This window comes from Diceros bicornis, chromosome 8 (assembly GCF_020826845.1).
Source record: "Diceros bicornis minor isolate mBicDic1 chromosome 8, mDicBic1.mat.cur, whole genome shotgun sequence".
Taxonomy (NCBI): domain Eukaryota; kingdom Metazoa; phylum Chordata; class Mammalia; order Perissodactyla; family Rhinocerotidae; genus Diceros; species Diceros bicornis.
In genome coordinates, this window is record NC_080747.1 from 32,401,377 (window position 1) to 32,429,000 (window position 27,624).

The following is a 27,624-nucleotide window of genomic DNA, read 5'->3' on the forward strand; positions in this document are numbered from 1 at the left end:
CCATCTTCCTCCACTCTGTATGTGGGACTGCCACAGCATGGCTTGATAAGCAGTGCGCAGGTCTGCACCCGGGATCCGAACCTGAGAACCCTGGGCACTGAAGCAGACGGAGTGCCCGAACTTAACCACCACACCACCGGGCTGGCTCCCACAAAATTTAGTTTTTTATGCATCATTTCATGTTGGCTATTCTGCTGGCTTTTTTGTTTATTTGCATATCCAAGTGAGACCTGTACTATTATTTACTAAAACATTTTTCTTTAAAATATTTATTTTGCAAGGAAACTTTACATCCTACTATACAAGAGAGATCAATATTTTCTAATACCCTTAAAATAAATATGCAACATTTAAAATAAAACACTTTCATCTTTGTTACACGCAATGTCCTCTCCCACACAAAAAGAGGTAGGTGTACCAGACTTGGAAAACACCACTGAGTACATAAATTTTATGCTGCATTTTAGTATACATTTGGTCCTAAAACCAAACACGGTGTGTCACTTAAAAATGTGTCATAAAATGCTTTTTCTTATGTAATTAAAATAATTTTAATAGTGTAAAAATATTTATTAAATTAGAAAATGCCAATATTTATGTTTATGTATGTGAGCATTGTAAATATTCAAAATTTATTTTCCCGGGGCTGGCCTGGTGGCACAAGCGGTTAAGTGCATGCGCTCCGCTGCCTTGACCCGTGGTTTGCAGGTTTGGATCCCAGTGCGTACCGACGCACTGCTTGTCAAACCATGCTGTGGCGGCGTCCCATATAAAGTGGAGGAAGATGGGCATGGATGTTAGCCCAGGGCCAGTCTTCCTCAGCAAAAAGAGGAGGATTGGCAGATGTTAGCTCAGGGCCGATCTTCCTCACAAAAAAAATAAAAAAATACATAATTTATTTCCTGAATATTTTAAATTTATTTTATTTTTTTTTTATAATTTTATTTATTTATTTTTTCCCCCAAAGCCCAGTAGATAGTTGTATGTCATAGCTGCACATCCTTCTAGTTACTGTATGTGGGACACGGCCTCAGCATGGCTGGAGGAGCGGTACACCGGTGCACGCCTGGGATCCGAACCCGGGCCGCCAGCACCAGAGCTCACGTACTTAACCTCTAAGCCACGGGGCCGGCCCTAAATTTATTTTAAAATTTTCAATACAATCTTTAATAAAATAGACTTAAATGAAACAAAATATATGTCAACACTTTTTTGTATAAACAACACAAATGATAAAATGATTTTTTAAATTCTTCAGGGGTTCAAGAGATTGCTTAATACCGTGAAATAGGCTTTCAGGACAAGAAATGTTGGGAAATTCTACTCTAGGTCAAGGCCTCAACAACTTGTTCCTGAGCCTGGGACAAGACTCTCTTTATTTTCTATTTTTCCACCTCTTTGGGGAACTTTGCCTTAGTATTTCTTGGCATTGTTCTCTCAGAGAAGTTCACACAAGGCTGGGTACATGGTAGGTATTTATCACATAATTCAATTGATTATTTTCTATTTAAGGAAGATCTACCTTGTCCCAGAAAGAATTTAAAACTGCAAGTGAATAAAAGTGGATTTCAGACAAACACACACCCCAACACAGATTCTGGCATAAACATATAGTCTTTTCAGAACATGCAAATCAATTATGTATACTTGTTTCTATTAAAAATTTTACACTAACAGCCTATTTTGAAACAAGCTGCAGAATGCTGACAACTCTTAAAGCTGAATGATGTGTTCATGAGGGTTCATTATATTATTCTTTCTATATTTATGTGTTATGACAATTTCCACAATTAAAAGTAAAAAAATAAATAAAATAAGCACATAAAGAGAATATTTTATATTTGAAAAGAAAAGAAAACAATCATCTTTATATAGTACACTTCTTAAAGGCTCTGTTGAAATTCTTAACCAAAATTTAGTGTTAAAACTGCAATAATAGCTGTTAAAAGGCCACCATTTGCATGATGGCTACAGACTGCTGTAACTGCTTTCTTGAACAAGAAGGTTGCAGTGTTTCACAGGCACACTTAAGTAGATTAAATGTCATTCTTAAATCTCTTCTGCCCAACCCCCGCCAATATCTTGTAGACTAAGTATAATATTTTGAAATGGAAATATTAGCAGAAGCCTTTTTTGGCTTGTCTTGGTTAGATAGAAAAATCCTCAAGGATCATCTGAAATGGAAAAAAATAAAGGAATTTTTAAAAACTCCCTTGTTAAACTTGGGTTGCAAGACAATAATATACCAAAATTAATTTTTGCCAAATCTTGTAGCTAAAAAACTAGCCCAAGCCTTTCTGTCAATGAAGGACAGAAAAAAGAAGGTTACCAAAAAAAAAAAAAAAAATTAGGGCTGGCCTGGAGGTGTAGTGGTTGAGCTCTGCGCTTCAGTGGCCCAGGTTCATGGGTTCAAATCCTGTGGACCTACACCATTCGTCAGCCAAGCTGAGGCGGCGACCCACATTTAAGTAAAGGAAGGTTGGCATAGACAGCTCAGGGCTGATCTTCCTCAAGCAAAAAAAGAGGAAAATTGGCGACAGATGTTAGCTCAGGGCAAATCTTCCTCACCAAAAAAAAAAAAAAATTATTTGCTGCCTTCCACTACTTTCACCTCCCACACCAAAACAAAACAAACAAAAAGAACACAGAAATGGAGAGAAAAAAGAAGAGAAATTGGTCTTAATTCTTAAAATGGGGATTGAGACCATTATTACAGATAAGTTTTTGACATTGTATTATACTATTCTTAATAATTATTATAAGAAGAATATTTTATTGCATCCTGACTGTAGTGTCAGAAACTGTACTAGGTACTTTTCATGTATTATCTCATTTAATGCTCACATAAACCCTGCCAGGTAGGTATACCTACAGCCATTTTATAGTTGATGAAACTGAAGCCCAGAGAAATTTGCCTGAGGTTACACAGCTGTATACACGTGCTTTTTTACTCTATAATAAGTATTAGAGCCAAAATTCAAATGTTATCTTCTGAATCCAAGCTAGCAAGGTTAATGACATGAATCAGCTACCTAGCTTCAATGAAAAAGAATAATTTACATCCCTGAAACCCATGGCAGCCACTTGTATTAATGCTGACTCAACAGGTATTTGACTTCACTTTGCCTATTTAAAGACCAAAACAATCTATCTACATGTTTTATTTGTCCACAAAATCCATGAACAATTTATCCCTGACTCATACATTAACCATGAGGTTTTTCATTTGTCCCCATGATTTTAATTTTTATTTGCTCAAGATTTTAGTGTCCCATTAAATTGATGTTAAATCACATATGTGCCGTTGACAATACCATCTAAAGTTTAAGTAAATGTTAATACAATTATTCATCTAATTAGCTAATACATACTACCTATTTTATAATCCCAACTCGTCTCCATTAGGACCTAAGACACTTCTAACAAAATATAGGAAATAATGATCAAACAAGTTAAAAACAGCATTCTTATAGATGTTTGTAATCAAATTTGAATAAAAGATGAAAACTGCTTGCGAATAAGAACTGCCAAAGACAGTTTCTATAACCAGAACACCTTTGTTAGATATGAGTCATGTGAGAAATCTATTTGTAGACAACGATTGGTATTCTAAAACCTTCAAGAGAGCAATATTTACTTTTTCTAATCATTAAGTAGAAAAAGTTATACTTCAGTGAATGATTAACAAGTTAAAATAAATATAATTATAAATGATCAGAGAATAACATTGTGATTGTATTTAAACAGCTTGATTTGATATGAACACTCTCATACATGGAAAATTAGGCCCAACTGGAGATCAGAAAATATTGTAAGTAATGGAAACAGTGCTAGATATGATGAAACTGTGAACTGAGGGAAACTTTACATTAGTTTATAGTATAAAATAAGTCATTTGATTGCGTATAAAAAATCCCAGAGAAAACTCAACATTAGAAAATGGTCTATGTTAAAAGAAAAATAAATAATTAAAACCATTGAACATTAACAATGATTCTGTTGCTGAAAAGTAGTAGAGAGAGTAGATCAGAACCTTCTAACTCACTAACCACTAAAGAGTGAATCACGTAAGTAATTAAAGTGGTTCCTGGATGATCTAATAGTGCTGCTTGAAAATGTTTTGGGGGGACCCTTGAGGCTGGTGAAAACCAGAACCTTTTAGTGTTTGGGGAAGTCCATTTGTTGGTTCTTCATAGCGTCACATCTTGACCAGAGATTATGTGACTGTCGTAAATAAAGAGCTGGGTTTACTGTTATCAGTTCTTCTCTCATGTTAATCATGTCTATGTTGTATGTCTCCTCCTTTTACCTTTGAATATCAACATATTATCGTGGAGCAAAAAAACGTTCTTTAATATATAATGAAATCTAGAATAACTGAACTTTTTATTTAAGTTTCTGTTTTTTCCTTTGAGATTTTTGGAACTTTGGAGAGACTAAAGAGTAATAGCATAGAGCAATTAAATTCACTGACAGAAACCATCTGTTTCAACCCATTCTCTTGACTTTTTAAAATGACAGAATAATGCATTTTTACTGCAAAACAGTCAAACAATACAGAAAGACATGAAGTTGAAAATGAAAGGTCTCCTCTTTTCTTACTCCCTACCCCCATGCCCCAGAGGTAACAAATGCTAGCAGCTTGCTCAACCTCCAAATATTTTTCTATGCATACATAAACACATAGATATAGTCATTTTTTTTTACGAAATTTGAATCATATTATTACATTAAGCTTTGGTTATCATTTCTGATTAACTGAAACATGGAAATATACTGTTCTTATTCTACTTATTTCTGTACTTTTCTCTCCCATTAGAGGTCACAGATCATCTGAAAGCAGGAGCAATCTTGTTAATGTTTTTTCTAAATGCCTATCAAGGTGCCTTGTTTTTGTTAAATAAGAGTTTGTAGACTTGAATTTAAGCAATTAATTAGTGTAAATGAATAAAGAGTGAAGAAAAGGATAAAATAATAGCCGTGGGTTGAAGGATAGAGATAAATAAAAATGATTTATCTAAACTTGCTTTTGCTGATGCATATAATTTCTAGAAGAGAAGAAAATTAAACATAACAGAAGGTAATGCTGATGCACTCTCTGTTTGATTGGGCGCTGAGGTGGTGCCCCAGCTGGTGAGGCTGGAGAAAGATGTAATCAGAGCCAAGAGTCTCAGCCTGCCTTTTCATAGAGTGTTCTTGGCACCCAAACACCGTCACACGGCTTTCTCCGTGGACTGGCCCTTGTTTTTGTTACATGTCTGTTACATACTTCCTAGATTTTCACAGCCTGTTCAATAACCTTTGGGTCTAAGATGTGAAAGTGTGTTTCAAAGGCACGTAATTTAATGTGCATGATGTCCTGGAGATGACAGTGACCTAGAAAGCTAAAGGACTTAGTTCTAATTCTAGCTTTGCACTGAGACCTTGGGCAAGTCACTTATTTCTTGGGCTTCAGCTTCTTCATCTATAATGGAAAATTTTTAAAAATTAGACCAAATGACCTCTAAGGTCTATCCTCTACCTCTAGTTAGCAGGCAAGAGCACAGAACTCGGAGCAATACAGCCTGGGCTTGACTTAGCTCATGAAACTAGACAAATTACCTCACCTCTCTACCCCTTGGTTTCCTCTCTTCTAAAATGAGAATGATAGGGCCGGCCCGGTGGCTTAGCGGTTAAGTGCGCTGCTGGCGGCCGGGGTTCAGATCCCAGGCGCACACAGATGCACTGCTTCTCCGGCTGTGCTGAGGCCGTGTCCCACATACAGCAACTAGAAGGATGTGCAACTATGACATACAACTATCTACTGGGGCTTTGGGGGAAAAAATAAATAAATAAAAATTAAATGAGAATGATAATAGTCCCTACCTGGAGAGATTTAAATGAGGATTAAATAAGATAGGACATGGAAAGGGCTTAGAACTGGGCTCGGCACATTTGGCACTAGAAACATGTTAGTTCTTCCTAGCATTTAGGTTATTAATTTTCTATGGTTCTCTAATTTAATCACTATTCTGCTATATTTGATCATGAAAGTCATTCATCTTTAAGGACTATTTAATTATGACTTGTTTGAAGATGACGCTGTGTTAAACACTACGCAAGCACAGCATCCCTTTCTCTTTCAGTCTAACATTGACAATGGTGTAAAGATCACCATCCTCAGTCAAGAAAGTCAAGTGTAGAAGCGTTCCCCAAGGGGTTCATTTAGCCTCTGATACCAGTGAGGACAATATCCAATGCCAATATGGCTGGTTCTAACAAAGAGACACAGGGAATTACACACAAATGTTACATGCTATGCTAGGCACTTGGACAACGACGTGGTTTTCTGAACACCTCAAATTTGCTGGCAGGCCCTTCATCACCTTTCTAGGTGGTCTTGAATTCCAGACATACATAGATATTTTCCTCTCAGCATGCAAGAGTGGGATACAGTACCCTCATTCTAGGACTATTTATTTATTTTAATAACCAAGTACAGCAGAAAGAAAATATAATTTTAAGACAGTATGTTGTGGTTCACGTCAAATGGCCTTTCCCCAACAGCTTCAAAATTTAGAACCGGCAGGACATAGAAAGCAGGATGGTTTGATAAAGTGATTAGAGAGGCCTGAGTTCAAATCGTAACTCTACCGCTATCCAGCGTCTGTGAACTTCAGTTTCTTCTCTAAAATGCGAAAAATAAGATCTGCCTTGCAGAGACTGTATTATCAACAACGTGTGTCAGGTGACCAGCAAACTAGCTGATCTGTAGTGGGCATTCATTCAACAAGTATTCTATCCCCGGCTCTTCTCCAGACATCTGTATGTACAATTGTGAACAAAATAGATCAAGTCCCTGTACTCAAGAAGCTCGTAGGCCAGGTGTGGATCCACACTGCATGAGCCTGAGACTTATTACAATCTAGGAGCCCTCTTTAAGAAAAAAAATACAAAATTATGGACACAAAAGTTGGTACAAAAGTGAACATTTATTCAGGATGAGAAAAATATCACAACAAATTACTGTAGTCTTGGAGATTCAGATTCCTTTTTTTCTCAAGTCTCTTTGGGGAATTTATCAGAAACACTTACCTAGAAATGCTTCCAATCACAACCTGGCTCCCAACCCATCTAAACACTTACAGGGACCCGTGCAAGTTAGGGACCCTGAAGCTTTGGCTTCCTTAGGTTCACGGTGAATCTGCCTTTGTTGCAGGCCCAAAAATGATACGTCTGGTTTTTGTTATTGTAATAATTATATTATTCGTAATTTCCAGAGTGGTTTCTATATTGAATATCTTTAACTCTTCATCCCTAAGTCCTGAGAAAAGGCTTCAAGTCACCAACACAGGCCATTTTAGCTTCAATTATACTCTGAGATACGGTTGCCTTGCATGAAAAAATTACTAACAGGATCATATTGTTAATGTAATAATAACAGAAAGCTTAAAATATCATTCCAGGGCCAGCCCAGTAGCATAGTGGTTAAGTTTGCACGCTCCGCTTCGGCGGCCCAGGGTTCACAGGTTCAAATCCCAGGTGTGGACATACGCATCATTTATCAAGCCACATTGTGGCGGCATCCCATATAAAGTAGAGGAAGATGGGCACAGATGTTAGCCCAGGGCCAATCTTCCTCAGCAAAAAGAGGAGGATTGGCAACAGATGTTAGCTTAGAGCTAATCTTCCTCACAAAAAAAGTATATATATATGTATCATTCCACCCTCTGCAAAGTCGGCATGCAAATATTCTCCTTGGGCAAGGGACCTGAACTTCAGTAAAGTACCAATTTGCTAATATTGATTTCTTCTAAGCTCCCTTCTAATACCTGGGGAAACCCACAGATACTTCTTCATTTAATTAATTATGAAATTTATTCTAGACCTTGTTCCCTTTGTGTTGCCAGGTTTAGATTCTGGCTCAGGTATTAGTTTAATTTAGTAATATTATAATTGAAATTAGAATTCTATAACAATACTAGGTCCATTATTTTGAAAGAACGAATATATTAGAGCTTAGTTTTTACATGATTCCTAGGGGGAAATCCTGAAATTATACAAACTGAGAACAATCAATGATTTGTTAGAATAATTTGAAAATACAATGACTGAAAAGAAAATAGGAGGAAAATTCATTCAAATGAAAATATGAATTAGAACCATTAAAAATAGTAAGATATTTTTCTTTATGAAAGGTGATAACTTTTGTTAATATTTAAATTCTCTCATAAGAATAACGAGGGTAAGATACTGTTTCCAAGAGAATTTCAATATTGCCAAAAAATTTAAAGAAAAAACAGTCATGAGGCCGGCCCCGTGGCTTAGCGGTTAGGTGCACACGCTCCGCTACTGGCGGCCCGGGTTCAGATCCCGGGCGTGCACTGACGCACCGCTTCTCCCGCCATGCTGAGGCCGCGTCCCACATACAGCAACTAGAAGGATGTGCAACTACGACATACAACTATCTACTGGGGCTTTGGGGGAAAAAGAAAGAAATAAAAATTTAAAAAAAGAAAAAGAAAAAACAGTCATATAATATATATTTTAAGGAAATAATAGCCACAATTTTTTAGCAATGAACAGTAAAGTTCACATACCTTAAGCACCCCATAAATATTTGTGGAATGCAGAATAAATGAATGAATGTTAAATTATCGGGAAGTGCAGCAATTGTAATTAGTAGAAAACTTAATACTAATGTAAAGAATGCTGAGTAGATGAAAAAAAATGAATCAAACTGAAATTAATCCCAGTCCAAATGGACAATGAATAAAACTCAATCAGCCACAAAAAATAAATGAGGGCAAACATGTTAGCTCTGAAACTCGAGGGGTAAGGGAGAACTATCTGCAGAACGCTCTTCATGCCCACACAGACTTCCGACCACCGTTTTACACAAGTTAAATTATTTTCAGCTTGCTCTTTTGAAGGACAGACTTACGATGATTTGACTTTTGATTTTTCGACTTTATGATGGTGAGAAAGCCATAGGCATTCAGTAGAAACCATACCTCAAATTTTGAATTTTGATCTTCTCCCGGGCTAGTGATATGTGGTAGGATACTCTCTCGTGGTGCTGGGCAGTGGCAACGAGCCACAGCTCCCAGCCAGCTACACCATCATGAGGGTACACAGCTGACACACTTACAACCATTCTGTGCCCATCCAACCATTCTGTTTTTCACTTTCAGTACAGTATTCAGTAAATTACATGAGATATTCAACACTTTACTATAAAATATGCTTTGTGTTAGAGGATTTTGCCCAACTGTAGGCTAAGGTAAGTGTTCTGAGCACATTTAAGGTAGGCTAGGCTAAGCTATGATGTTCAGTAGGTTAGGCGTATTAAATGCGTTTTCGATTTACGATATTTTCAACTTATGATGGGTTTATAGGGATGTAACTCCATTGTAAGCTGAGGAAGATCTGTATTTCAAGTTTACATGTGTGTAGTTTTCAAAAGTTTTCACATATATTACCTCATTCCATCTTCACATAAATTCTCTAGAGTGTTTATTTTTAGCTCAGTGTAATGGAGGAGGGAACTGAGGCTGCAGAGAGGGAAAAGATTTATCCAAGATCATAAAGCTACTTAGTAGCAGGGCCAGTGGTAGAGCCTGGGTCTTCTGCTTTCAAGACCTGGGTCCTGTCCCCTATAGTACCATGTAGGTGAATAGTGTCTTTATATCAGTTTTGATGGCCATTTCTCCCCAAATAGAGCAATCAATGTTTCGAAGCAGATGGTCAAAGCACACTCACACCAATGGCAAATTGTGTGGAAAGCAATTTGGAAGCATAAAACAATTTAAAAAATAGGTAGCCCACTCCTGAGATTAACAAAAGGCAATAATGTAAGCAAATTAAAAGCTATATGCACCAAATTAGTTATTATAACATTATTTATGACATGAAAAAAAGAAAGAAAGAGAGAGGGGACGAAGGAAGGAAGAAAAACAGAAAAACAAGCTAATTTCTATCAAAAGAAAGATGACAGTAAATCATGTTTCATCAAATTGGTGAATAGTTATACTGTTAAGATCATTATGGAGACTAAAAACAACATGGAAAAAGTTCAAACTGATTTTAGCTGGGAAATATATTTGGAAAAGCTGGAAGGGAACACAGAAATATGAAAACAGCTTACTATGATTGTGGAGTTTTAAAATAAATTTTCTGGGCCAGCCTGGTGACTTAGCGGTTAAGTGCGCATGCTCTGCTACTGGCGGCCCAGGTTCGAATCCCGGGCGCACACCGACACACCGCTTCTCCGGCCATGCTGAGGCCGTGTCCCACATACAGCAACTAGAAGGATGTGCAACTATGACATACAACTATCTACTGGGGCTTTGGGGAAGAAAAAAAGGAGGAGGATTGGCAATAGATGTTGGCTCAGAGCCGGTCTTCCTCAGCAAAAAGAGGAGGATTAGCACGGATATTAGCTCAGGGCTGATCTCCCTCACAAAAAATTAAAATAAAATAAAATAAAATAATAAAATAAAATAAATTTTCTTTAACAGTTTTTATTTAATACCTTATAAAATGGCCTTAACAATAACCGTTTATAGTTCATATGAAGATATTGCAGCCAAAAGTGACTAAAATCATGCACAGATTTGGAAATTTAACTTTTGACAGATGATTGGAGGTTCCTTAAATACAGACACGTATGATGTGCTGGGTTTATTCTTCTGTCTGCAACCCATGCCTTCCACAGCACTCCCTTCCACCAGTGTCCTGCCATGTCTTCCTGACCTCGAACCCCTTCTTCATCTTTGTTTCTAAAGTTATGCCAGACTTCTTATTTGCTTCCTATCATCCACAGAACTTATCTGAGTCTGGACTTCCAGGAGCATCAAAGAAAGCTGCTCCATGAGACTAGAGGAGGGAACAGCATGAGATATTAGGCCCTGGCTGTCTCTGACATGAGGCCCTGATAGCTGGCTGAAAAAGGAAAAGCTGCTGACTTCCCCTTTAAGTTACCGAATCTAAAGAACAAAGGTTGAAGCTCCCTTAAATCAATCATTCCAAAGGGAGATGGCCTTGTACAAGATAGAGCGTAACCTTGGAAAATCGCAGAATGACTGTTGTGCAAGATTGCAGGGCCCAGGTTACACTCTCCTACCAATCTCATTTTAGTTTTCCCAGCAGACCTCCTTTACAAGTGTCAAACTAAAGGACACCACATAGATATCCGTGTTTCATGAAGATTTCTGTCAAATTCACTATCTTGGAGCAATACATTTTACCTTGTTACAAATTATAACCATATGTGCTGTACAAAGAACCTCCCCACATTCTCTACCTGAGAATGGAGAGGCGGTCTTCAGCCCAGAGCAAAGATAACCCTAGATACCTTGATAGCCTAGGCAAATAGCAGCAAATGTGAAAGAGACACTGGGGAACCCGAAGGTCACCTTGGGGCTTGACAACACATGCATATAAATACATTCAGAAAGCTTGCTTGGAAAGGTATTGCAAAGGTACCTGTCGGTTGTCTTCTAAGCTCTCCTATTTGTCATTAAAATGCTGATGTAACCAAGATTTTATCATAGTTTAGGTCATCTTTCGTATAATCATTGAAATATGCAATAGAACATCTATTTTAAAGAAACTCTGTCCTCCTTTTTTTTTCTATTAGGACTGATTAATTCCTATTAGGACTGGTTCAATAAATTTATACTGATTCCATCTCACTCTCCCTTTAGTGTCTCATGGCATATTTTTGCAAGGCAGCTAGTTTATGGCTTGGCATCTTACACGTGTTCAGTGCGTTACAGTTTACACATCACGGTTGTACGACAGCCCTGAAGAGACATACTGAGCACTGGAGCTTTTACGGATGAAAGCACTGAGGCTACCAAAGGATTAAGTGACCAGTTAGAAAGCAAAGAGTGTCCCCTTTGAATTCTTGTAATGCATGATTGCTTTTGTTTCAAATCAGAAAAAAAGCAGTTCTCAAGACTTTCCATTGTGATTCCAGCCCCAGAAAAGCCCAGAAAGAGTGGCTGAGACCACTAAAGGCGGAGTCAGTCCCTGACTCCTCTGTGATTTCTTCCAGAAGCTGGAACCTCAGCTTGAAGGCAAGGGAGGAGGCTACAGCCTAAACACTTCTCTAAAAGGAGAGCATTCTTAAGTATCTTTGGGAACATTTGGATGCTAAATGGTTCCAGGATCTTCCAATGAAAATTGAGCAAAGACAAGTAGACAGAGGTAATGCCTCCCGGCATCTACTCCTTCAGAAAATCTTTCAGGGAATGATTTAAATTAGCTATTCTTCCATAAAGCAAGGAGACATCAGCTGTGGAATCCTCACCTCTTACATTAATGCCTACCTTTCCCCATCCTAACAGGATTTATGGGACATTTTTGATGTCCACAGGGTCTATTAGGTTTGAACCATCGCTCATATTTGATTGTTTTTGACCTACAAAAAGGCACTTTCAGATAATTCAACCCAATATAAGACATCTCTAATGAGCAAAAGAAAAGCTAAGGAGCAAAACTGAAAGCAGACTTTGTGGGTTAAAAATAGTAAAGGTTTGTGCATTTGTTTTAGAAACACCCAAATAGAAGAGAAATTGGAAGACCTGGGAAGAGACGACAAGAGGCAAGCAAGTCAGGTGCTGGGGGGAAGAGGGGTAGCTGTGACACAGACAAAGATTGGTTCTATGGCTGGCTGTGACGGAGCAGTGGCCTTGGGCATTTATCTAGCCTCAAATCCTTAACTGCAGTCCTTAATGTTGACTCCTCCTTCTAATATAGCTCGTGGCCCTTAACTGAACCATGCTTTCTGGCTTTAGTTATTTTTTCATTTAATACCTTATTTTATGCCGATTTATATGTTTCTTTCTCACACATGTTAGTCTTATTTTCCCAATAAGATTATTGGCTCCTGAGGGCAAGTTCCTGTGCCATTTATTTAGCCTCCTCAAGGCAGGGCAAGCCAGGAGTTGAGTAAGTGCTCAGTAAGTACCTATTAAATAGAACAGGATCATGAAGCTGTTATAAGAGAGCTCATCCGGAAATGTAAACTAGGGGAGGACCAATAATAATAACATCCATCTTTAGGCAGTACCTCCTAGGTGCTCTATTTATGCTACATATTTAAAATATACATTAGCTCTACATCTAACAACTTTACAAAGGGTATTATTATTGTTAACGTCATTTTACAGCTGAGGATTTCAGAAAGGTTAAGTAACTTGTCTAAGGCCCCGCAGTAAGTACCTGAACTTCAAGCCCAAGTGTGCTGACCCCTAAGCTCACATTCTTTCCACTGGTTTTCCGCTTTGTGCAGTGCCTGCCGCCCTTTTATGATGATAGTAATAATAGCTAAGGATTATAAAGAGGCTACTCTGTGCCAGGCACTGTTCTAAGGCCCTTTACATACGTTAATTCATTCAAGCCTCACAACAAGCCTAGGAGGTGGGCTCTATCATTATCCATTTACAGAATTTAGAGCCTGCATTATCCCGGACTTTTAAGTTAGGGCCTAAAGGAGGTTTTGTGAAACAATGAAAGATCACTGCTCTGTGTCTTTTTATATAGAGGAAGAAACTCTATAATCGACATAGTATCTCACCTGCACCCAGCCCCAAGAGGGCCCGGACTTTTAAGTTAGGGCCTAAAGGAGGTTTTGTGAAACAATGAAAGATCACTGCTCTGTGTCTTTTTATATAGAGGAAGAAACTCTATAATCGACATAGTATCTCACCTGCACCCAGCCCCAAGAGGGCCCGGGAAGGGAGCCAGGGAAAGGAGAAGTAAGATGGAGCTAGGACTAGGGCTCTCTGCCTGCCCCTTGGCAATCCTATAGGAGAGGCTTTAGCTTGGAAGCACAGAAGTGGACAGAAAGCAGACTTTGAGGTCATCAGGGCTCCCTGGCAGCTCTCCCTTGCATCCCCCTATCCTTCATTCATTTGTCCGCGAAAGACCTTCCCCCAGCCAAGTGACAATCCCTGTGAGTAAGGACAATAAAGACTAATAATATTTTCTTCTTAGGCTCATTCGAAAGTTTGGCATAACTACAACATAAATTTCCGCCCACATCAGAAGGGTTGGTTATCGATCACGTTGGGATCCCACTGGATTGAACCAAACAGATCAGAAAACACGATGGATATACTCAAGTGCCAACAATCCATGGTTTCTGTGCTCGGGTGGTTTGCCGACCCCATCCATGGGGATGGCGACTATCCAGAGGTGATGAAAAAGAAGTTGCTCTCCATTCTACCCCTTTTCTCTGAAGCAGAGAAGAATGAGGTGAGGGGCACAGCTGACTTCTTTGCTTTTTCCTTTGGACCCAACAATTTCAAGCCCCAGAACACCATGGCTAAAATGGGACAAAATTTGTCACTCAATTTAAGAGAAGTGCTAAACTGGATTAAACTGGAATATGGCAACCCCCAAATCTTGATTGCTGAGAATGGCTGGTTCACGGACAGTCACGTGAAAACAGAAGATACCACAGCCATCTACATGATGAAGAATTTCCTCAACCAAGTTCTTCAAGGTTGGTTGCACATTAGCTCAGTTTTTAAAAACTTTTTGAATACTTATCCCACAGGATATGTAAAGTCACTTTCGAATATATAATTATTCTTGTTGTTGGGCTTTCATATTGCCCAATGTTGACAGAATTTTTTAATGTTACTCTCACGTCCTTTTTAAGTAAAAGTTTGAGAAAAAAATTTATGCTGTAGATACATCCTTAATTGGCAGCAAGATGCTGTTTCATTCTTTTAAAAAGGACATAATGGTGAAAGAGATATGTCCAAAGTTTTCTAACAGTAGTACTTTAGTCTAAGATGCTGAAAGCTTTTCTTGAAATGGTGTTCCTCTTACTCTATTACATGACTAAGTGATGCAAACGTCTGAAGACAAAGAATGAGCCATGAACGGCAAAGCCGAGTAATTTCTATTGCTCCTAGATATTTCTTTGACCCCTTCTTATCTTCTCATTCTTTTTCCATTACTCAAGTAGTGACATCTACAGGTGGCTAATTGAAATAATGAAGCAGAAGACAAGCTCGAATTATGATGGTTCAGTCCCTTACAGAATTGGGCTCCATTTCACTCAAATATACAGAAATTCTCAGCGAATCTTTCTAAACGTCTGTAGCTCTTTTTTAGAAGTCACAAGACTGGAGGAAAATCCCAGGTTCTGCAGGAGAGTCTTCAGGGAGGGTCCTCAGGGAAAGCAAGACCCTGCTGCCCCAACCTGCAGGAAGGAGCAGCATGGAACAGAGCCGTGACCAGCCACGGCACACGCACATGGGGGCCTTCAGAGCTCAGGACTCTGTCTGCAGGGCCTGGGCCAAACGCCATGCACTTGGGCAGAAGGGGTGTCATTCCCCAGATGTTACCATTCCACCTCTCCTCAGGACTCTGCAACACCAAAGGGGACTAGAACCAGGGCCTGTTGAAACATATTTATCTCACTGGAATCTCTTGGCATGGATTTTCTACCCTTTAGGGAAAGAATGTCAGTGATAAAACCCCCAAAATGCAGAAATGAGGCATTTCGATGAGCGAAATGAAAGCTTATAAGAAAAGAAAAATGGTTCCTGGTTGATTTGGGTGTTTGCTTTTATTGCTGCTGTTGATTTCCATATTTCGTTTTTACCCAATTCCTAAAAGTTAACGAACTAGAGTTTTAAAGTTCGAAAGGTCCTGAGAGATCATCTTTTCCAATCTTTTCTGTTTACAAATGAGGAAACTGAGGTCAAGAAACTTGCCCAATATCACCCTCCCAGGAGCATAGTAGAGCAAGAGCGAGCCCTCCCACCTCCTGCCCCTCGGCCCAGTCAGGTCTTGTTCTCTCACATCACCGTACTTCATTCTCCTCCTTATATCTACATTCACTTATGTTAATTCTCAAAGCTGATTTTTCAGTCTCTTAAGGATAGTTTCATAGAATGGATAGTTTGTTCACAAATCGGAACCAACCCAAGCTTGAAATGAGAAACTCTTGGTCACAAGCAGACATCTGCATTGGTCCCAAAGGGTTCTGGAAATTTCCATCCTTCTGACACAGATTTGCACACTCTCAGGAATATTTTTAATTTGATCCTTTAACTGTGTCATTCACTTGTTGGCCGGGGGGGGGGTCATTCTGGATGAAAATAACTGCCACTTTTCAAGCATAAACATGAATTTTGTATTTGATATAATCGGCCTGCAAAATAGGTAAAAGGTTGGTTTCACAACATGCTGTCCCTGGCACGTTGTTAGTGAAGTCGTAAACATGAACCAGAGTGTTTAGTCTTCCAAAATCTCTGCTTTTTTTTTTTCTCTGTGCAGCAATAAGGTTTGATGAAATACGAGTGTTTGGTTACACTGCCTGGTCTCTCCTGGATGGCTTTGAATGGCAGGATGCTTACACCACTCGCCGAGGATTATTTTATGTGGATTTTAATAGTAAACAAAAAGAAAGAAAGCCAAAGTCTTCAGCACATTACTATAAACAGATCATACAAGAAAATGGTTTTACTTTAAAAGAGTCCACACCAGATGTGCAGGGTCATTTTCCCTGTGACTTCTCCTGGGGCGTCACTGAATCTGTCCTTAAGGTAAGTGGCTACTTACAAAATTAACTATGAAGGGGGGCAAATAGTACACAATATTTTATTTCATTTACTCAATGACAGCTAAGAGAATGCTGTCAGACAATATCAAATATTATGATTACTGGGAGGTTAGGAAGGGAAGTTAAGGAAAGAGGAAAGAAGAGGAAGAGAAGAATTAATGCTTCCTGAGAGCGTTTCATGTGCCAGAATTCATGCTTGGTGATGGAGATGAAGAGGCTGCCCTCAAGGAGCATACAGTCTGAGGGAACTTACAGTCATTTTTGGGAGAGGAATTTGTCAGCAGTGTCAAAATTATAGGAAAAAAATTTTTTATAGATTTTTGTTTTGCCAAAAGCAAATTATTAGTGGCCCTTTATTTAAGTGATTCCTGTTATTTGATAGATTTGGGTAATTTGCCTTATGAGGTCTCTGTATCCCAGTAGGGCCTTCCCACATGTCTCATTCCTCGCCTTCAGATATTTACTCAAATGTCACTTTCTCAATAAAGCTTCTCTCCACTCGAAAAAATCATGACCCCATCGCTATCACCTCTCTTCCCCCTTTTCTGCTTTATTTTTCTACATAGCATTCATCATTATCTAACATACTACATACTTTTCACATTTTTCTTTTTTTTAATCCAGCTTATATTTTTTGAGCTATAATCGACATGCAACATTTTGCAAGCTTAAGGTATACAATGTGTTGATTTGATACATGTATATATTGCAAAATGATTAGCACTATAGCATTAGCTACTACCTCCATACCGTCACATAATTCCCATTTCTTTTTTGTGGCGAGAACATTTAAAATCTACTCTCAGCAACTTGCAATGATGCAATATAGTATTATTAGCTATAGTCACCATGATGTACATTAGGTCCCCAGAACTTGTTAATCTTATAACTGGAAGTTTGTACACTGACCAGGATCTCCCCATTTCCCCCACCTCCCAGCCCTTGGTAACCTCTTTACAATTTTTCTTATTTATCATCTGTCTTCCCCTACTAGAATGCAAACTCTCTCCACACGAGGGTGGAGATGTTTGAAGCTCTGCTGCTTGCTGTATGCCTTACTAGAGCAGTGTCAGGCATATGCAGGTGCTCAATGCATAGTGAATGAATAAAGTCAACTTTTAGAGCCAGGTGAGACTTTAGAGCCTCCCTATTCCAAATCCTTCATTTAATAAGTGAAAGTGAGACCCGTCAATTGATAACTAAGACCTAAGTGACTTGCCCAAGGTAACACCAATAGTGGCAGAATTGTAACAGGCAACCCTTAAGCCCCCAGATGCACAGTGCTCTTTCCAAAATAATAATAACTATTTTTAAGCCATTATTATGTGCCAAGCATTTAATTGCTGTCTCTATGCGAATCCTGTCTACTTAATCTTAAAACCCTCATTTTACAGGCAAAGAAACTGAAGTTTAGAGAGGTTACATAACTTGTCCAGTTACCCACATCTGTCTGTTTCCTGACCACTATGCTATAAGACCTCACAGTACCACACTATTGCCTGTGTTCTAGAAGCGTATGGAAAGACAACAAGATGTACAAGGGATGGGACCAGACAAAAGGCCTCAAACCATGAGTGGGCAAAGTTCACAGGCTATGAAATCTCAACCCTTGTCGATATTTAAACAAGACTTTAGTAAAGTCTCAGAGTTGATAATAGGGGAAAAAATACAGATAGTAATGTAAACACACTGACTTATCTTCAGCTTGTGGCCCCTACAGAGCCAGCAACTTACCCAGTTCCTATCTCCTCCTCCACATGGCATCGGCAGGCCATCTTTTCCCTACCACTTCAAGTGGGTTTATATTTTCCAGAATTCCAGAACCGGCAAAGAGAGATCCCAGGAGAGATAACAGTTCCTGCCTGTATGTGACCCAACCTGCAAGTTCCTTCTTCATCTGAAGTCCCATCTATTCCCCATTGATTGACACTGTGAATGTCTGCCCTATTGTGAGGACCCTACTCCTGCTCCTGGGAGCAAGAGCTCCTCACTTGGGTCAGGGGAAAGTAATTCTATAATCACCGGGTCTGAGTTTCATGCTCACACCTGGAGCCCTGCAGGGAGTCAGCTTCCCTTGAATTTGGGCTAAGAGTGAGGATTAATTTTTTGCCAAAAAAAAATTAGGGTGCTTTTTGAAAAATAAGCCAGAGGATATATGAATAGATGTTGTAGAGGCAAAAAAAACCAGATGTCTTCCATAGGAAGACTGAGAAAATGAAAGTAACATTTAAAAAATATTACTATGCCTACCTACACACATCCCTATCTTATTTTCTCCCAGCCTCTTAGCACTCTTTTCTCCTCGAACATTTTGTTTTGAAAATTTTCAGGGGCCAGACCAGTGCTGTAGTGGTTAAGTTCACACGCTCTGCTTTGGCAGCCCTGTGTTTGCGGGTTCAGATCCCAGGCACAAACCTACACACTGCTCATCAAGCCATGCTGTGGTGGCGTCCCTCATACTAAATAGAGGAAGACTGGCACAGATGTTAGCTCATGGACAATCTTCCTCACCAAAAAAAAAAAGAAAAATTTCAAACTAGTACAATAAACATCTATATTTCCTTCATCAAGATGGAGCAATTGTTAATATGTTGCCACATTTGCTTTATTTGTCTCTCTTTTATGAACCATTGAAAAGTTGCAGACATCATTACACTTCACCCCAAAATATTTCAGCATGTGTCTCCTAAGAACAAGGACATTCTCCTATCTCATTATAATATTATCATACCCAGAAAATTTAATATTGATTCAATATCATGTAACATACAATCTACATTCAAACTTTCCTAAATGTCCTTTATAGATTAAAAAAAAATTTCGATCACAAACAAGGATCACACATTTGTTGTCATGTATTGTTAGCCTCCTTTAATTCAGAACAATCCCCCCAACCTCACGGTATTGACATTTTCGAAGAGTTCAGGCCAGTTATTTATCAGGATTGCATCTCAGGATTTCTCTGATTTTTTCTTTATTCGATTCAGTTAACCATTTCTGGAAATAAAATTACATAGATGATGTTGCATGTTTCCCAATACATCACATCAGGTGGCACATGATGTCAGTTTGTTTCATTACTGAAACTATTAGTTGAAGTAGCCACCAGATTTCTTGGTTAAGGTGGCATTTGCCAGATCTCTTAATTTAAAGGTACCTTTTCCATTTGTAATTAAAAATTAATCTGAGAGCCAGCCCTGATGGCCTAGTGGTTAAAGTTTCACACACACAGCTTCTGTGGCCCAGATTCAGTTCCTGGATGCGGAACCACACCACTCATCTGTCAGTAGCCATGCTGTGGCAGTGGCTCACACTGAAGAACTAGAGGAAGTTACAACTACACACAACTATGTACTGGGGCTTTGCAGGGGAAAAAAGGAGGAAGATCGGCAACAGATGTTAGCTTAGGGCAAATCTTCCCCCGCCAAAAAAAAAAAAAAAATCTTTAAAAAAAAAAAGAAGTAATCTCATGATGATACAGATGAGACTGTATAAATTTCCTATTCCCCAACAACATTTCACCCAATGGTCTTAACATTGATTCCTAAACCTTGCCTGAATTATTACTTTGTAGATTACAAAATGGTGAATTTCTAACTAGATTATTCCTTCTACATTTGTTAGGTGATTCTTTTAAATTTAATGTTATAATTCATTGTTGTCATTGTTTCATTATGTGTTTGATGCTCAAATTATCTCAAATTTGGCCAGTGGGACTCCTTCAAGCTGCTCCTGTGTCTTTTTGACATTTCTCTTTGAGTTTTTAAGCACTTCCTTATTTTTATGGCACAAGATGTACCAGCATCACCTCATTCTTTTCCTGCCCCAGACCTGGAAAAAAGCCATTCCTCCAAGGAGCCCAGGATCCTTTTAGTGGGGAATAGAATTTTAGAACCAAGCTCTGGGAGCAAGGTACATTATCTTTAATAGATCTCTTAGCAAATTAATCACACCCACTTGCTAAGGTTAATGCTTTCTGGAGGTTTTTAAAAGTAAGAAAGCTGTTCATTTCATCCTGCCTTCCCTTATGGCAAGATTGCCCTTTGTAAACATCCTTTCAAAACCATGACGCTCTGAGGTTTCAAAACACTGAAACTGGCCATCTAAGCCAGGAGGATTTTACTCAAATAATTATATACAGATTTAACTTCATGCTCACCTGATCAATGTTCTTTCAGTTTAATGTTCTAGATAACTGGTTGGCAGATGGCAAGTGGGTAGTGATATGGTTTTGTAATTAGACGATGAAAGATGACACACGAGAAAACAATTAGAGGGAAAATATTTACCAAAGGTTAATTATCATTTTTCCCAGGTGCATTTAAATTCAGTCATGAAAAGAAAAAGTACTTTAAAACAAGGACAGAATTTTTACTTTCTCTTATTAATCTTGAATTTGGAAATGTTTTTCTTGAGCCCTTTCCTATTTTAATTTAGACTCAAGCAGGCAATTATTGCAACCAGGGAAAATTAAACCCGAGTCATGGCTACCTTATGTTTGTAGAGTGCTTTAGAGTTGACAGAGCACTTTTCCAGAGTCATTGACACCTCACAGCACACCTGTGAAGGGGGTGAGATTGCTCTGTCACTATATAGAGTTGCCAAGCCTAAGTTTCAAAAGGACAGAATTAGAACAGGAGCCCAGGGCTGTCTTCTTGGTGGAGGGGCAGGGAATGAGACACCATCAAATCCAAGAGTCAACTTGGGAGTTTCTAGGAGGTATTTTACTGTCCTTTTCACTCATAATCCAAGTACCTTGCGTAAAGACCGTGTTCCGTACTCTCCCCCTGGGTACATAAATGACATGTTCTCACAGGCACACGGGTGGGGGAGAACATAATGATGCACATGTGATGTCACTTGGACTTTTCAAATAGGAGATGTTAGAGAGTTGCACTCAGCAAATGCAAGGGGTCTTTCCCTACCCCATCCCACTGGCCTCTTTTAGGAACTGTGGCTGCCTCCTCTAACCCCAAGCACTGGTCTCAGTGAAATCCGCTACAACTGGAATTTTAACTTTGCCTTCAATTTATGGCTGAGTTTGAAAGGTCCATCTTTTGTGATTCCTTCTAACTGAGGGTACCAAGCCAATTTCCCGAGGCATTTGAACAGAATCACACCTGACCCTACTATATAACGTGGGTTTTTAGGACAAACGAACTGTAAAACAGCTTCTTGGCATTTTCTGAAAAAATGTTTGTTTTCCAAGCCAAGCCCTGGGTGTGGTTCCTTCCCTACACTTTCTGGTCTCCTTGGGAAATTTCAAGGGCTGGAAGGCAGGATAATCCATCAGGCCTTTTCTTTGACATCACCAAGAGAACAGCAGGAACACACAGGTCGTTATGAAGGACATATGCGTCGTTTATTTTCTCTGTTGTCAGTGAAAAGCAAAATAAGATCAGGCCCTTCTTCCTCTCAGACGACGTACGCTCAGAGCCTGTCTGCCGGGTGTGCTTTACCTGAACGTGCTTGTTTTTCACAGCCCGAGTCCGTGGCTTCCTCCCCGCAGTTCAGCGATCCTCACCTGTATGTGTGGAACGTGACGGGCAACAGACTGTTGCACCGCGTGGAAGGAGTGAGGCTGAGAACGCGGCCAGCTCAATGCACAGATTTTGTCAGCATCAAAAGACAACTTGAGATGTTGGCAAGAATGAAAGTCACCCACTACAGGTTTGCTCTGGACTGGCCCTCAATCCTTCCCACTGGCAACCTGTCCATGGTTAACCGACAAGCTCTGAGGTACTACAGGTGTGTGGTCAGTGAGGGACTGAAGCTCAACATCTCCCCGATGGTCACGTTGTACTATCCGACCCACGCCCACCTAGGCCTCCCCACGCCTCTGCTGCAAAGCGGGGGATGGCTGAACCCGTCCACGGCCCAGGCCTTCCTGGACTACGCCGGGCTGTGCTTCCAGGAGCTGGGGGACCTGGTGAAGCTCTGGATCACCATCAACGAGCCCAACCGGCTGAGTGACATCTACGGGCGCACCAGTAACGACACCTACAGGGCAGCCCACAACCTGCTGATCGCCCACGCCCGGGTCTGGCACCTCTACGACGGGCAGTACAGGCCTGCGCAGCGCGGGGCCGTGTCGCTGTCCCTGCACTCGGATTGGGCGGAACCCGCCAACCCCTACGCCGACTCGCACTGGGAGGCGGCCGAGCGCTTCCTCCAGTTCGAAATCGCCTGGTTCGCAGAACCCCTCTTCAAGACCGGGGACTACCCGCGGGCCATGAAGGAGTACCTCGCCTTCAAGAACAGGGAAGGGCTCTCGCGCTCCACGCTGCCTCAGTTCACCGAGGAGGAGAGCAGGCTGGTCAAGGGCGCGGCCGACTTTTACGCCCTGAACCACTTCACCACCAGGTTCGTGATGCACGCGCGCCAGAACGGCAGCAGCTACGACGCCGACAGGGACGTCCAGTTTCTGCAGGACATCACCTGCCTGAGCTCCCCCAGCCGCCTGGCCGTGATGCCCTGGGGAGAGCGGAAGGTGCTGAGCTGGATCCAGAGGAACTACGGAGACGTGGATGTTTACATCACGGCCAGTGGCATCGATGACCAGTCTCTGGAAAATGATGAACTCCGAAAATACTACTTAGAGAAATACGTTCAGGAGGCTTTGAAAGGTGAGGTTCGGGGGCCATTTCAGATACAGCGACGTATGACATTCCTAGCTAACATGAACAAAAGAATGAGGGGAGCAGGCTCATCAGTGACAGCGTCAGCTCATTATGGAAAATTTGGCAAGGTAGAAAAGTATTTAAAAAACAAACACCTTAAATCTCACTCCAAAACAAGCACCTAGACTTGTGCTTGCTAGACATTTTTAATACAATTGAGCTCATGCTATAATAAGTCTTATATCTAACTTTTTTTTTTGGTAAGGAAGATTCGCTCTGAGCTAACATCTATGCCAATCTTCTTCCAGTTTATATGAGTGGCTGCCACAACATGACTTGACAAGTGGTGTAGGTCTGCGCCAGAGATCCAAACCCCGCTGCCAAAGCAGATCGAGCTGTACTTAACTGCTAGGCCACAGGCCGGCCCTCCAATTTTTTTCTTAATATCACATTATAAATGTGTTCCATGTCATTAAAAGTTCCTTTTAACGTTATTTTAATGGTTGGTTAATATCTCTTCATATGGATGTATCTCCATGTACTTAACCATACCTGTTTGATATTTAGGTTCGTTCTTTTTTTTTTTTTTACTAAAAAAATAGGTATCTTTGTATATAAATTTTTGTCTTAATTTCTGAGTATCTCCTTAGATGGACTGCCCAGTATGGAATTATGGGGCCAAATATTATAAACAGCAGTGTTTGAGAGTACTTATTTCATAGACATTTCCCAGCATTGGCTATTATCATTTTTTTAATCTCATTTTTAAACTTTCATGATCTATTTGTTGAAGGAGCAAAAAATTTCCAGAAATTTACTCATTTGACAAACGTTTATTGAGCACCTAATATGGGCAAAAACTGTTCTGGGCACTGTATCACCACTGAATGAAATAAAGATTACTGTCCTTGTGGAGCCTACATTTTTGTGGGATAAGGGTCAACAAATATATAGATAAGTAAGATACAGCATGTCAGAGGTGCAAAAGTCTATGCAGAAAAAACAGCAGAGAAGAGGGTTGCCCAGGGGTGGAGGATAGGAGAGAGGTTACAATTCTATAATAGAGTGATTAGGGAACTCTTCAAAGATCTAGAGAAGTGAGGCAGCAAACCTGTGCAGTTACCTAAAAAGAGTGTTCCAGATGAGAGAATAGCAAATGCAAAAACCCTAATGGAGCAAGCCTGTCCTGTTTGAGGTTTAGGAAGGAGGTCAGAGTGGCTGGAGAAGAATGAGCAAGGGAGAAAGTAATAGAAGATGAGATCAAGTACTTAAGGGAAGAGGCAGATCAGGTAGGGTTTAGTAGGCCATTTAAGAACTGTGGCTCTTACTCTGAGGTAGGAAGGTTCTGGAAGGTTTTAAACAGAAGGGTGACATGATCTAACTTACACTTTAAAAGAATCACTCTAGCTACTCTTTTATGAATACAGTGTAAAGAAGCAAGAACAAAAACTGAGTTCCACTAGTCTAGGTAAGAGATTGTGGTGGATTGGATCAGGTTATTAAGAGTGGAGATGGGGAGAAGTGGCTAATTCTGGATGTATTTTGAAGGTAAAGTCAACAGAATTGGATGTGGGGTGTGAGAGAAAAGAGTGAAAAATGATCCCAAATTTTGGCTTGAGTAACTGTAAGGATGAGTGGCCATTTACCAGGTTGGGGGAGACTGGTAGGAACACATGTTTGGAGATGAGTTGTTTGGTGTTGCACAGGTTAAGTTTGAGATGTCTATTAGATGTCCAATTAGAGATGTCAAGTAGCCTAATGGATATGAGTCTCAAGTTCACAGAGGAGAGCTCTGGGGCTGAGATACAAATTTGGGAGTCAAGAGCAAATGGATGGTATTTAATAAGCCTGGATGAGATCCCTAAGGGAGCAAGCACAGAGAAGAGGGCTGAGCCCTGGGACACTTTAATATTCAGAGGTCAGAGAGATGAGAAACCAGTAAAAAAAGACTGCATGGGAGCCAGTGCTTTAAAAGATAAATAGGGCCGGCCCCGAGGCTTAGCGGTTAAGTGCGCGCGCTCCGCTGCTGGCGGCCTGGGTTCAGATCCTGGGCGCGCACCGACGCACCACTTCTCCGGCCATGCTGAGGCCGTGTCCCACATACAGCAACTAGAAGGATGTGCAGCTATGACATACAACTATCTACTGGGGCTTTGGGGGAAAATAAATAAATAAATAAAATCTTTAAAAGATAAATAGAAGAGGATGTGCAATTAAGGGAGGTTGCTGTTTTTGCTTATTAAGATACCAGAAGTTACACGTTTACATGGAAATGATCCGATAGTGAGGGAAAATTAAGACACGAGAAAAGAGGCGAGAACAGATGGAGCAATGTCCTTGAGTGGACAAGAGAGAATAAACTTAGTGTGTAAGTGGAGGAATCATCCACAGTAACAGGAAAGAAGGCGGAATATAGGAGCGCAGATGCAGCAGGTGGGTAGATGTGATTGTGGGAGATTCAAGAAGTTTCCGAGTGCTTCAGTTTTTCACTGAAGTAGGCAGGAAGGTCATCACTTCAAAGCAAGAATGACAGAGGAGGTGCTGTAAGTTTGAGGACAGAGAGGTGTGAAACAGTCCAGTAGGAGAGTGAGAATGAGTGACCAGCGGAAACCAAGTGTGGTTGTTGGGCAGCACCAAGGGCACATTTAACGTTTGGAATCCCGCCAGACAGGCAAGATTTTTCTGCTTATGACCCTACAAACAAAATTGATAATAAGTCCTTTTACCTTAATGGCTCCAATTCTTAAATCTGCTTTTCCCACAAGGCATTTTTGTATTATTTATGGATCAAAGTTTTTCTTCAAATTTCTTTTTAAATAAAATTATTATTACACATATTTTCACTTTCTGCTTTATATCAGTCATAAAAGAATGTCCAAAAATCCTTTAATGAAAATCACCACCTTTTTTTATGGGCATGAGTTTAGCTTGTTTCAATGAAAACTAAATGCTTATTCAAAGATATTTTATAGGGCCGACCCTGTGGCTTAGCGGTTAAGTGCGCGCGCTCCGCTGCTGGCAGCCCGGGTTCGGATCCCGGGCGTGCACCGATGTACCGCTTCTCCGGCCATGCTGAGGCCGCGTCCCACGTACAGCAACTAGAAGGATGTGCCCCTATGACATACAACTATCTACTGGGGCTTTGGGGGGAAAAAAAATTAAAAAAAAAAAGATATTTTATAGTCCATTTGTGATTAATAATGTCCATTTCTGGTATTTTTCAGCATACCTTATTGACAAAGTCAAAATCAAAGGCTATTACGCATTCAAATTGACTGAAGAAAAATCTAAACCCAGATTTGGATTCTTCACATCTGATTTCAAAGCTAAATCCTCAATTCAGTTTTACAACAAACTGGTCAGCAACAGTGGCTTCCCATCTGAGAACAGCAGTCCTAGATGCAATCAGACTCAAAGGAACACAGAGTGTATTGCCTGCTTATTTCTTGTGCAGAAGAAACCACTGATATTCTTCGGTTGTTGCTTCTTCTCCACGCTGGTTCTACTTCTATCAATTACCATTTTTCATAAGCGGAAGAGAAGAAAATTTTGGAAAGCAAAGAACTTACAACACATACCATTAAAAAATGGCCATAAGCGAGTTCTTAGCTAAACTGATCCTATTTCTGTCTGCACAATACAAAGTTTAAAAATTCACTCCAGTTCCATATACTGGTAACACAGAAGATATACCTATATTGTAGAGAGAAGACAATTTGAGATATTAATGGTAGCCACGGTAATGACAATCAATGTCTCTGCTGTGTGATTCAAATTAATTTTCCCTTAGGTGTTGACGTCGTGAATTCAGTTCTTGGATCTGAAGATAGGCCTTCATTTAGACAGTAAGCTATGAGGATTATCTGATACATTGCTACATTAAGTTTGATGAGCTGTTTTCCATCATTCTTCTCTTGCTTTCTTCTATAAATATCAATAGCAACTTATGATAAATGAAATTGTTTTGAACAAGTGCAACTTTGTTTTGTTAGACTCCATAGTAGAGATTTAAAACTCTTCTTAACACTGGTCAGTGATATATTCTGTCACTTCTAACAAGGTGCTTTACGTCAGGGTGGTTCTCAAATGGAAAGAAAAAACACAATGGGGTAAGTAGTGCTTGTCTATAGCCAGTTACAGCATAGACTCTTAAGCACATCAATCCCTTAGTTTTTCTCAATAGAAATAAGAGTTATCAAGTATTTATAAAACGTCTAATTTGTGAGGTTTCTCCTTTTATCAGATCTTATTTGAAAAAAATAACATGTAACTTCCATAACTAATCTCACGAAAAGATCAGAGGACTAAGATTAAAGAGAGCTGGACTTGGGCCAGCCCCGTGGCCTAGCGGTTAAGTGTGCGCGCTCCACTGCTGGCGACCTGGGTTCGGATCCTGGGGACGCACCGCTTCTCCGGCCATGCTGAGGCCGCGTC

The 27,624-nt window shown here is 40.0% G+C and overlaps 1 protein-coding gene across 1 annotated transcript in view; it reads left to right on the forward strand.

The window, feature by feature from the left end:
* Nucleotides 1–27,203, forward strand: part of KLB (klotho beta) — a 32,960-nt gene extending 5,757 nt beyond the window's left edge. Inside the window, exons 2-5 of the mRNA XM_058546901.1 lie at nucleotides 13,984–14,494; nucleotides 16,285–16,553; nucleotides 22,053–23,196; nucleotides 26,415–27,203. Of these exons, the coding sequence (XP_058402884.1) occupies nucleotides 13,984–14,494; nucleotides 16,285–16,553; nucleotides 22,053–23,196; nucleotides 26,415–26,803 (2,313 nt within the window). The 3' untranslated portion in view covers nucleotides 26,804–27,203. The remainder of the gene's footprint in view (nucleotides 1–13,983; nucleotides 14,495–16,284; nucleotides 16,554–22,052; nucleotides 23,197–26,414) is intronic.
* The last annotated feature ends 421 nt before the right edge of the window (nucleotides 27,204–27,624 follow it).